General features: G+C 49.4%; 1 protein-coding gene across 1 annotated transcript in view; it reads right to left on the reverse strand.

Annotated features, from left to right (window-relative positions):
- Positions 1–12185, reverse strand: part of LOC138480667 (uncharacterized) — a 248614-nt gene that overhangs the window by 131957 nt on the left and 104472 nt on the right. Inside the window, exon 2 of the mRNA XM_069612340.1 lies at positions 7060–7155. Coding sequence (XP_069468441.1) covers positions 7060–7155 — 96 coding nt within the window. The remainder of the gene's footprint in view (positions 1–7059; positions 7156–12185) is intronic.

The raw sequence follows: 12185 nt of genomic DNA on the forward strand, positions 1-12185 counted from the left end.
CATTAAGCATCAGCGCTGGCATATTTGGACAGCACTTTTGGCACATTAAGCATCTGCGTGCGCATATTTGGAGAGCACTTTTGGCACATTAGCCATCTGCGCTGGCATATTTGGATAATAGTTTTGGCACATTAAGCATCTGCACTGGCATAGTTGGACAGCACCTTTGGCACATTAAGCATCTGCACTGGCATATTTGGACAGCACTTTTGGCACATTGAGCATCTGTGCTGGCATATTTGAAGAGCACTTTTGGCACATTAAGCATCAGCGCTGGCATATTTGGACAGCACTTTTGGCACATTAAGCATCAGTGCTGGCATATTTGGAGAGCACTTTTGGCACATTAAGCATCAGCGCTGGCATATTTGGACAGCACTTTTGGCACATTAAGCATCAGTGCTGGCATATTTGGAGAGCACTTTTGGCACATTAAGCATCTGCGCTGGCATATTTGGAGAGCACTTTTGGCACATTAAGCATCTGCTGGCATATTTGGAGAGCACTTTTGACACATTAAGAATCAGAGCTGGTATATTTGGACAGCACTTTTGGCACATTAAGCATCTGCGCTGGCATATTTGGACAGCACCTTTGGCACATTAAGCATCTGCGCTGGCATATTTGGAGAGCACTTTTGGCGCATTAAGCATCTGCGTGTGCATATTTGGAGAGCACTTTTGGCACATTAAGAATCTGTGCTGGCATATTTGGAGAGCACTTTTGGCACATTAAGCATCTGCGCTGGCATATTTGAAGAACACTTTTGGCACATTAAGCATCTGTGCTGGCATAGTTGGACAGCACTTTTGGCACATTAAGCACCTGCGCTGTCATATTTGGAGAGTACGTTTGGCGCATTAAGCATCTGTGTGGGTATATTTGGACAGCACTTTTGGCACATTAAGCATCTGCGCTGGCATATTTGGAGAGCACTTTTGACTCTTAAGCATCTGCGCTGGCATATTTGGAGAGCACCTTTGGCGCATTAAGCATCTGTGCTGTCATATTTGGAGAGTACATTTGGCACATTAAGCATCTGTGTGGGCATATTTGGACAGCACTTTTGGCACATTAAGCATCTGCACTGGCATATTTGGAGAGCACTTTTGACTCATTAAGCATCCGCGCTCGCATATTTGGAGAGCACTTTTGGCACATTAAGCATCTGCGCTGGGATCTTTGGAGAGCCCCTCTGTTGAATGCATGTGTTGTCTGTATGCCTGCCTCTTGTATTCTGCTGCACCCCCTGCTGTATGCATGTGATGCTTGCCTCTTGTATTTCGCTGCCCCCCTGTTGTATGCGTGTTAGCATTACCGCGCTTTGACCCCTGAGATTGCCGCCACCGCAGAGAGATTCGGCATCTGTGTTGGTTGCAGTCACCACCTTTCGCCTTCACTACTATGGTTTTGCAATCTCCAGGGCATAATGTGGAATAACTTCCATGTGATAAGGGAGGGGTAAGAAAGGGAAATAGATGGGGTGAGGTCACAACATCCGTGGCCACGGCTTTCATTGCCATGTCAATATCCGTCTCAATTAACACAGAATAGGTGAGGGTTTGTTGTGGGTGCGTCCGGCGCCTTCACGGGTGTCCCTGAGCCCGTCTGTGTGGTTCGGGCTCCCCGGTCGCTCTGCCCGGCCGGGTATGCCCCCTTTATTTATACTGCACATGGCGGAGTGCAACGTCACTCCGCCGCGTGCGTGCAGCCCTTAAAGGGGCAGCATCACACTCCTCCTTTTTCATAACAAAACAGAACAAATGAACAAAGGATAACTAACAACTCTACCAACCAACTTCACTGCACACAAACCCCAGAGCCCCTTGAATAGCAGCCACCCGGGTCGCTGGGACATTCAGGGCTCCCACTCACAGTCTTATTCCAATACGTAATCAGTGAGACGGACAGGTTTCCCTCGTCCAGTCCTCTGGGGGTACCTCCTGCCTGCGTCTCTGCTCGGAGTCTTTTCATCCGCCAGCTCCCGAGCCAGGGAGCCGGGGAGGCACATGGAACCGCCGCCCTCACCCGGTATTTCCACCACTTGCCTGCTGGCCACCGGGTCAGTCCTTCGTTTAGTCCTTGGTTCTCTTAGCCGTTTGAAAAAGCTAGCATTGCGTGTTACTGAGGTGTGGCCGTCGGAGGCGGTCACCATCAACCCTTTTACTGCCACCATGTCCAAGGGTTCCGGCTCGTAGGTCAAACACAACTTCCCTTGAGGGTGTCGGTTTTTCACCAGCACCTCGTCCCCGGGCACCAGCCTCTGTGGTCTCAGTCCTCTCCGAATGTTCTCATTTGCAGTTCTCTCATGGCGCTCCCGCTCCACTTCTTCATTGTCGATCAAGGCGGGCTCCCGCTCACCCAGTTCTGGTAGCAGGTCTCGTGGGCACTGTTGAAACATTGCCTCTGCCGAGGCCACCCCAGTGGCGGTATGGGGAGTGTTGCGGTATCCTCTCAGGAATTTGTACAGCACCCTATCCAGGCACTTGCCTTCCCCTAGGGCGATGCGAAAGACCTTATTGAGAGTTGGCATCATTCTCTCAGACTCCCCATTGGGTCTTGGCCACAGTGCAGTTACTTTGCAGTGGTGTATGCCGTACTCCTCCATCAGCCCAGTGAAACTCTCACCCTGGAAGGGCGGGCCATTATCGGAGCAGAGTACCCTGGGCAGTCCGTGTGTGGTAAATATCTTCTCAATTGCTACCACCTCCTTGTCGAATGCCACCGACTCAATGAACTCCACCATCGGGTAGCGGGACCACTCGTCAACCACCACCAGGAAATGGGTGCCCCTTGATGTGGACCCTAAGTATGGGCAGTAGAGGTTTATGGTCTGTGACCACGGTCACGGGTCGTCCCAGAACATAGAGTCGAAAGTGGCAGAAGCCCCACAAAACGGCCAGAGCCTCCTGCTCGATTTGGGAGTACCGTTGTTCAGTCTCTGATAGCGCTTTGCTGGCGTATGCGATGGGGCGGAACCTCTTGGTTGGCGTCTGTCTGCATCAGGACCGCCCCTAGGCCGAACGGGCTGGCATCCACCACTATTTCGCACTCTAGGGCAGGACTGAAGAACGCCATTATGTCTTCCGTCGTGAGGGCCCCTTTAATTTCATCAAAGGCCGCCTGCTCGAGTGGGCCCCACTGCCAGGCCATGTCCTTTTTTGTGAGGTGTCTGAGGGGTTCCGATCTTGATGCCAAATTTCTGATGAAACGGCCATGGTATGTGACTATTCCAAGGAAACTCCTCACCTCTGAGATGTTTTCGGGGGTCCGGGCCTCAATGATGTCTTTTACCTTGCGTGGATCAGGAGACACCCCACCGGCCCTGAATACAAAACCAAAAAAATCAATGGTGGTCCTGAGAAACTCGCACTTCTCCCGGTGCAGGGTCAGGCCCAGCGGCTGGAGGCGTTCAAAAGTCTTAGCCAGCTTCACCAGGTGTTCCGACTCCGATTTGGCAAACACCAGGATGTCATTGCTAATGTTTAGGACAACATCTAGATCTGCCAGTGCCCCACGGATGATATTCTGAAAAACGGCTGCAGATGACACTCGGAAGCTCAGCCACTTGTATCTGTAAAGACCCCTGCCCTGTCAGTGGTGAATGTTTTTATGTACCTCAACTCGGGTGTAGTACCACCTGATGGTACCCTGCACAGAGATCCAACTTTGAGAAGAACTTGGCACCCTGTAGTTCAGTAATGATGTCATCACTTGTGGGCGTGAGGTTCCGCTCCCTCTCGATAGCCTTCTTGGGCAGGCGCATGTCCATGCAACTGCGAACAGAGTCTGGTTGTTTTGGTTTCCGAGCTACTACTATCGCAGACACCTATGGCGTCGGGCCTTCCACCTTCTCTATTTTGTTCAACTTGACCAAATTGTCCAGCTCCTTGTCCACCAACTCTCTTAGGTGAAACAGGACTCGTCGATGTTTGAGGGCAATTGGCTGAGCCGAATCGTCTATGTGTAACTTCACCGGCTCACCAGTCATTTGCCCAATCCCTTCAAAGAGAGTAGCATGTTTCTCGAGGAGTACCTGAATGTCGTCAATGTATACAGAGTACGCGAATGTGACGATGCCCAGTGCCTCTGCCACCGCACAGCTCAGCAAGGTGTTGCTGCTGACAGGCGTCACATAGAACCGGGCCCTTATTGCAGACCCACCATGTTCCACGTCTGCAATGAATGCACCGTCCAATGGGATGGGGTATGCGCCTCCAAAGGTGAAAATGCGAGCTTTGGGCTTGGTGAGGGCAGGAGGGCACACCATGGCGTCATAGTGTTCACAAGCCATAACGTTCACTGACACCCCAGTGTCTACCAGGACGGGAACAGAGGATTCGTTCACCAGTACCTGGCATCAAGGCTGTCTCCTTGTATTCACCCTCGATACCCCTATGCTGTAGACAAAGAACACATTCTCCTCTTCCTCCTCCTCTTCCTCATCCTGGGCTGGATTGTTGTTCGCCTGGTCCACTTGGGCAACATTAGATGGGCGCTGTTGCCGGAAGAATCCAGCCCTCACCGGACCTCGGGGAACCACCACTGGGGTAGTGGCTCTGCACATTCTTGCATAGTGGTCGGCGCCACCACACCTGCCACATGTCTTTCCCATCGCTCGGCACTCTGCTGGATGTGGAATGTCATACCCACACTTGGAGCATGAGTTGACAAGACCCGACCCCTTCTCTCGTTGGTTCATCCCCCAGTGTCTTGGCCCCCTGCCACATCCCACTGCACAGACGAAGGGTGATGCCGGGTTTCCTCAGGACTTGTCGTCTTAACTTGCCAGACGTGCATCCCTGAATCAGTTGGCTCCTGATCATAGTCTCTGGATCCACCCATGCACATGGCACTGCCAACCTTCTCAACCTTCTATAGAACGCGTCTAGGGTCTCGTCATCCTTCTGGCGCGCTGCCCCATGAGGAATCTCTCATAGTCTGCGTTTGCAAAGGGGAGGAAATAGTCATGGAGAGCATCCTTTGCCGCTGCATATGAGACGTCACATGGCTGGAGTGACAGAGATACCTTGTGCACCGCTGGACCTGAACAGTACAGCAGGGTGGCCAACTTGCTGTCATCATTATGTTCTCCATCGTGGCCCTGAAATACATTTCCAGCCTGTCCATCCACATCTTCCAGCGTGGCCCCAGGCTCGAGGGCGCCCTTGCGATATCAAACTCAGGCATTGGTGGTAACGCACCTGGGGGTCTTGCACCTGGTAGTTGTGGAGCAGCCATTGCAGGTGGCAGCGCTGGAGGTTGAACAGCCGCTACAGGAGGTCGTACTGAGGGTTGAACGTCCACCGGAAGAGGTTGCGCTTGAGGCGGACCTTGATCTTGTTGTTGTTGAGGTGCCGCCTGTCCATCGCCATCCATGACATTGAGCGCACGAGCACCCTTGTGTTAGACTACAAAGGCCGCAACTCACACTCTTTCTTCTTGCAGGCAGGAAGATGTTGACCAACCCCTTCACCAAAACGAAAAGGTGATGGCTGGAAGGTTTTGAATAAATCATAACCACGGGCAAAGCTCTGGGCAACCCTCCAGACCATCGTTTTTCAGTCTGCCAAGCCATTACAGAAGGGGAAAAACCATATGCAAATCAGGCATGGTCCTACCCCAAAAGGGGCAGTCCAGCCCGAACTGCTAGGTCACATCCCTTCTGCACGAGACCACAAGCAGATGTTGACCAACCCCTTCACCAGCTGGAGTCCAGAACGTACATTCAATGTTCCCAAGAGGACATCATCACCAACTTCACCCAAGTCTGTTCCACCAATGTGGGTGGGAGTCCCAAAAATTGAGCCAGGTGGGCCCAGAGTCTGTCCTACCAGCTTAGCAGGTCTCCCCTGGATACACCATTCACTCGTGTAATTCGACAAAATATTTGCAAAATCTTCATCCAAACCACTTTGTGTGTTATAAGCAGCCTTTGGCTGCTAAGCGCTCTGAAAATTGGCCCTGGATGGTCTCTAGATGCTTCAGAAACAAAGCTGCGGCCTTCCTAGGCCCGGTCACAAAATGCCACAGAGACCGCGTGGTCTGCATCTTTCCCTGCGGCATGATCAAGCGGTGCGGATGTTATCAAAACAAAAATAATCACTGCTGATATCACCGCCCGGCCTGGGGTGCAGTCCCGCCTCGTCGCCACTGTTGTGGGTGCGTCCGGGGCCTCCATGGGTGTCCATGAGTCCCCACCCGCCACAGACTTCACGCAGACATGTCCGTGTGGTTTGGGCTCCCTGGTCGCTCTGCGCAGCCGGGAACGCCCCCTTTATTTATGCTGCACGTGGCGGAGTGCAACGTCACTCCGCTGCGTGCGTGCAGCCCTTAAAGGGGCATACCCAGTTCTGCGTGTGACATGCAGGTGTGAGGAGCCAGACAAAAACAATTAGAATTCCACTGCCATTTCACCTTCCTCGTTCATCTGAAGTACATCCAGCAGTGTTTTCCCGTTGTGATGAGCAGGCAATGGAAGTGGATGCCCCCTTCGGTCGTCGAACACCCTCTGCGGGAGTCAAACACCCCTGTACCCTCAGGTCCCCTGCGGGCTTCGGCCCTGGCGGACCCGATGGCAGTTTATGTAGGAAGTGGCCGTGGCCTTGGACTCCCGTGCATTCAGATGAAGGCTGTCCCCCTGATTAGCGTTAAAGCACACCTGACACTGTAGCTCAACCCACAAGCAGGGCAGCTGCCCAAGGGCCCCCATCTCCAGCTGAGCCAGGCAGCAATAATGGACATTGGCATGTTAGTGTGCACGCGCCCTCTCTGCTGTGTGATGGCAGAAATACAGGGGGGGGTTGCAAGGGCAGGGGTCTGATGGCGAGCATGTGGGGGTAGGTGGGGTGACATTACTGGCTCACGGGGAGGTGGCAGGTATGTGCAGGACCGCCGAATGACCATGCCCATCGTGGCTCAGCTCTGTATAGTGCTCGAGGATCGAGTACTCGGCCTGGCTGAGCTGCTCACTCAGCTGCCCATTTCCCAGCATACAGTGCGGTAGCAGTAACACAATGACAGAACACATGACATACATGACACACAGCAACATCTTACCTTGAATTCCAGGATATTTTCCCTTTCTTTCGTCTCCATATTCAAAATATTCCCCATTTCTGCCTTCAGGTCATCCAGCCTGCTAAGGATTTTCAGCTGCAAAGTCATATAGTGAAATAGTTAGGAGTGCTGCTCACTAATGTCTTTCATTCAAGCTCGAGGCTTTTAATTGATTTTAAAATCATCAACATCAGGAAATAGCTGGTGACGTAGCATCCTGGCCTTCAGCTGTTTCTGCAATGGCCTATAACGAAATGCCACTTTAGGGCAGTGTTGTAACCTGCAACAGGGTCTTGGAGAAGGAGAAAGGCTTCCGTAACCTGCATTAAGCGCTTACCAAGCAGGCAGAATGTTTGCACATAACAGGTCCCAAGCAGTGACAAGCATGGATGCTTGCTTCACATGTTATATGATCTTAACAAGCAGGCAGAATGTTTACATAACAGGTCTCAAGCAGTGACAATCAGGAATGCTTGCTTAACATGTCTCAAGCTCTTATTAATCAGGCAGCTGTTTGCATAACAGGCCCCAAGCAGTGACAAGCAGGAATGCTTACTTAAAATGCCTCAAGCTCTTACCAAGCAGGCAGAATGTTTAGATAACAGGTCCCAAGCAGTGACAAGCATGAATGCTTGCTTAACATGCCTCAAGCTCTTACCAAGCAGGCAGAATGTTTACATAACAGGTCCCAAGCAGTGACAAGCAGGAATGCTTGATTAAAATGCTTCAAGCTCTTACCAAGCAGGCAGAATGTTTAGATAACAGGTCCCAAGCAGTGACAAGCATGAATGCTTGCTTAAAATGCCTCAAGCTCTTACCAAGCAGGCAGAATGTTTACATAACAGGTCCCAAGCAGTGACAAGCAGGAATGCTTGCTTAAAATGCCTCAAGCTCTTACCAAGCAGGCAGAATGTTTCGATAACAGGTCCCAAGCAGTGACAAGCATGAATGCTTGCTTAAAATGCCTCAAGCTCTTACCAAGCAGGCAGAATGTTTACATAACAGGTCCCAGGCAGTGACAAGCAGGAATGCTTGCTTAAAATGCCTCAAGCTCTTACCAAGCAGGCAGAATGTTTACATAACAGGTCCCAAGCAGTGACAAGCAGGAATGCTTGCTTAAAATGTCTCAAGCTCCCACCAAGCAGGCAGAATGTTTAGATAACAGGTCCCAAGCAGTGACAAGCATGAATGCTTGCTTAAAATGGCTCAAGCTCTTACCAAGCAGGCAGAATGTTTACATAACAGGTCCCAGGCAGTGACAAGCAGGAATGCTTGCTTAAAATGCCACAAGCTCTTACCAAGCAGGCAGAATGTTTACATAACAGGTCCCAAGCAGTGACAAGCAGGAATGCTTGCTTAAAATGTCTCAAGCTCCCACCAAGCAGGCAGAATGTTTACATAACAGGTCCCAAGCAGTGACAAGCAGGAATGCTTACTTAAAATGTCTCAAGCTCCCACCAAGCAGGCAGAATGTTTACATAACAGGTCCCAAGCAGTGACAAGCAGGAATGCTTGCTTAAAATGTCTCAAGCTCCCACCAAGCAGGCAGAATGTTTACATAACAGGTCCCAAGCAGTGACAAGCAGGAATGCTTGCTTAAAATGCCTCAAGCTCCCACCAAGCAGGCAGAATGTTTACATTACAGGTCCCAAGCATTGACAAGCAGGAATGTTGCTTAAAATGTCTCAAGCAGGCAGAATGTCTACATAACAGGGCTCAAGCAGTGACACGCATTTATCTCCTAGAAGAAGCTGATGTATTTTGAAGCATTGAGGACACTGCTTATAAAATGTTCACCGACTATTCATTAACGTTTATTAAAGTTGCATATTAGTTCAATGCAGTCTAAAATGATATGGCCTTAATAAATGTTTACTTAGGTAGCACTTGCTAGAAAACCATTTGATAAGCAGCTTTACGCATCAGCTTGACAATTCCAAATCACTGCACAAGCATTATCTAAATGAAAGCTATGCCTGGGTAGGACATAGTCAATGCTTACACAGGGCGTTCTGTGAATAGTTTGCTTACTTAGTCAATGCTTAGCTTCCACAGTGCATTCTGTGGAACTCAGTCAATGTTTACACAGGGAATTCTGTAAACAGTTTGCTTACTTAGGGACTTGGGTGAACACTGGTGAGATCAAGGAAGATGAGGTTAGAGACTTGGGTGAACACAAGCTGGGGTAGATCTCTTTCTTCGGCTGGGGCCTCCCTCTGGAACAGCCTCTCTGCCACTCTGAAACTTGAGGAGAACCATCTCTGGTTCCGGAAGCACCTCAAGACCTTCCTCTTTGCTTCTGCCTTCGCCTCTCCTCTCCCCTGCTGATCTGTTCTCTCTTGGCACTGTGCACCTGGCCTACCCTCTGACTTCCGGGCCCAGGTACCTGCTCACCCTGTGTTAGGCAGAATCCTGTGCAGTTCCCTTAGGGAGCACTACAGAAGATTAAGACTACAGGTATGAGCAAGAAAACTCCCCTTTGGTATCAGTCTGTACCACAAAGATTTAGTTGGTAGCTGTGGCTGAGCAGTCAGACTTATCTCAAGAGGGAGATGAGCAGTATTCAGGGTTTACACTTTAGGACTACAGCACTATAAAACAAGGAAACACTGACCACAGCTTTGTATTAAAAAAAAAAGAATATATAGATTTATTTTATACACATCTAGTTCAACACATAAATCACAGTTAATAAAGCAAGTTAAATTCAGTCAAGGAAAGTATCCACAACTCCCTAGTTAATTGTAGACAAGTTTGCGGTAGAGTGAACACTGAGCAAAACGGCACAGTGAAAACCAACTACAAATGGCACTCTAGCAATTTAGTAAAAGGGAGAGAAAGCACCAGTTAAACCGAAATATCTTCAGAAACCCCCTAGCAACACTTGCCTGAAGTTTTGTGAACAAGTAATGCACAGTAGTACTTTAGTACAAAAGATAAGTAATTGAAAACTGAGCAAACTGAGCAAAATGGCACTTCACACGTTAAACAGTAGGACGGAAGAGGTGCTTAGAAGATTCAGGTGCATCAACACATTTCTAGTTGAGAATCAATCTAGTGAAAGCAGATCTAACAAATCAGCCAGAGTCAATAGGCCTGAGCCAGAGTCAGTGGTACAGGACCAAGAAAAAATGTTCTTGTAGCTGCAGTCAAGTCTTTGGTTAACGAATATTGAAAAGGTAGATGCAAGGCGAAAGACAATGTTAGACGAAAGGGCGGCCAACCCGACAAGTAGATAAAGGATTTAAAACACCTTTAGGGCTACCACGGGGAAAGGGAGGCCTGGCGGAACAATGTACCTTAAACGTAAGAAGTGGCTCCTGTGGTGGTGGTTGTTCCTGGTAGTTCCTGCAGTTCGGGGGATCCAGCAGGGGAAGAGAGGCTCTCGACGTGGAGGAAGGTCCGAGTTACTGCACTACCCAGGGATGAAACCAGCCGCAGTGCTGCCAAACAAAAAAAAAGGTACGCTCCTTTAAATCGCAGTCATGGTGGATGGCTGCTTGCCTATCCGGCCTCCAAGTGCTGGGCACTGGCGATTCGACCAAGGCAGGTCCGAGGGAGCGATAGGCGAATTGGTTGGTCCCACCAGCTCAAGGGAAAAAGGCTCTTGCGAAGAAGATCTCCTCTCGTCGTATGGAAAAAGAAGTGGTGAGACGCTGCAGCAGGGCTTCACCGGTGTTTCAGTTGTTGCAGATGTCTTTGGCTTCTCTCCTCTTCGGCTTCTTAGTTCCAGTGGCAACGTCTTGCTCTTCCAGTCCTCAGGACCCTGCTTTTATGCAAAAAGAACCCCATTCATACAGCCTAGCTGTCACTCACACAGTGGAGTGGTCATCTTGGCGGGAGACCCTCCAGCCTATCAGGCTAGAGTGCGACATGGGTTCTACTCCCCCGCCCACACAACGGACCCACCCCAGACTCAGTGGCGCCGAAAGGAGGCCTTCTTGGCAGAAGCCCGCCAAAAGGATGAACAAAGGATCCCTGACCTGGGTTAGGAGTTTAGAGTAAGACACGAGAAAGAATTTATATTAAAGTTCTGGCAAATAAAACCTACCGGAGTAGAGTTAATAAAATAAACCGGCGGTATGTTAGAGGCTGTCAGAAAAAGTGTTAGCCTCGAACAATGGGAAAATCCCATAGGAAAATATTTGCGGTCGAATATTTATGGTAGTAACCACTGCCACCAGCCAGAAACTTTAGAGAGAGGGACTTTATGGTAACCCCTCGAAAATGAACCTAAGGGAAAAACTATTAACCCTTTCCAGTGCCTCCATAGTAAGATGGGTTGTACTGGTTAAGTTCATAAAAATTGACTAGTAAAGTCAATGGGGACTTTACATGCCCTGGGAGACAGTAGTCAGTCCCAGGGTATGGAGTCTATGTTTGGGGGTCGCTACGACACCCCTGTGTCACTGCACTGAGGGTGCTGTGTAACACATGTGAATAAAGATGGTTCCTATGGGGGTGAGAAAATCCCATAGACATTACACACAAACATAGCCAAGAACACACATAGCAAAGATGCCTAAGAGTGGGAAAAAGAGTCTCACTCTTAGCAGGTAAAAAGAAACAAACCCTTCAAATCCAGCAAAGCTGCTGGGGGACTATATAGGTAAGGGAAATCAGCCATAAAATGAGAATTCTCCCTAACATCCTGCCACCCACCCGCACTGCCTCCTGGCAATCCCTTGCACTGGGGTCTGTATCTGTAACCCTACAGACCCCCTCCCCCCTTTTCTGCACTTATCAGACACACCTTGTCAGTTGCCTTAAACCTAGCACTTGCCACTTGCTGGCTGCACTACCACTGTTTGTTGTGTTTTATTATTTATTAATTAATTAATTTATTTTTTAATTTATTTATTTATTTATTTATTTATTTATTTATTATGTATCTGTTTTCCTCTGCTCAGCACATTCCATTTCTCCCCCTTCCATGCACTTTTCCCCTTTCCTCTCCCATGCACTTGTGCGTTCTCAAAGTCATTGGGCCTTGTAAGATCGTTGTTTTTGTTCGCCCTTGTTACCCTCCCTTGCCATGTCGCGCTCTGAAACACTTGCATACGAGCATGATACAAATAAAATATCAATATCAATAACACTGGTGAGATCAAGGAAGATGAGGTTAG

Source organism: Ambystoma mexicanum, chromosome 5p (genome assembly GCF_040938575.1).
Source record: "Ambystoma mexicanum isolate Mex_15411 chromosome 5p, UKY_AmexF1_1, whole genome shotgun sequence".
NCBI lineage: Eukaryota > Metazoa > Chordata > Amphibia > Caudata > Ambystomatidae > Ambystoma > Ambystoma mexicanum.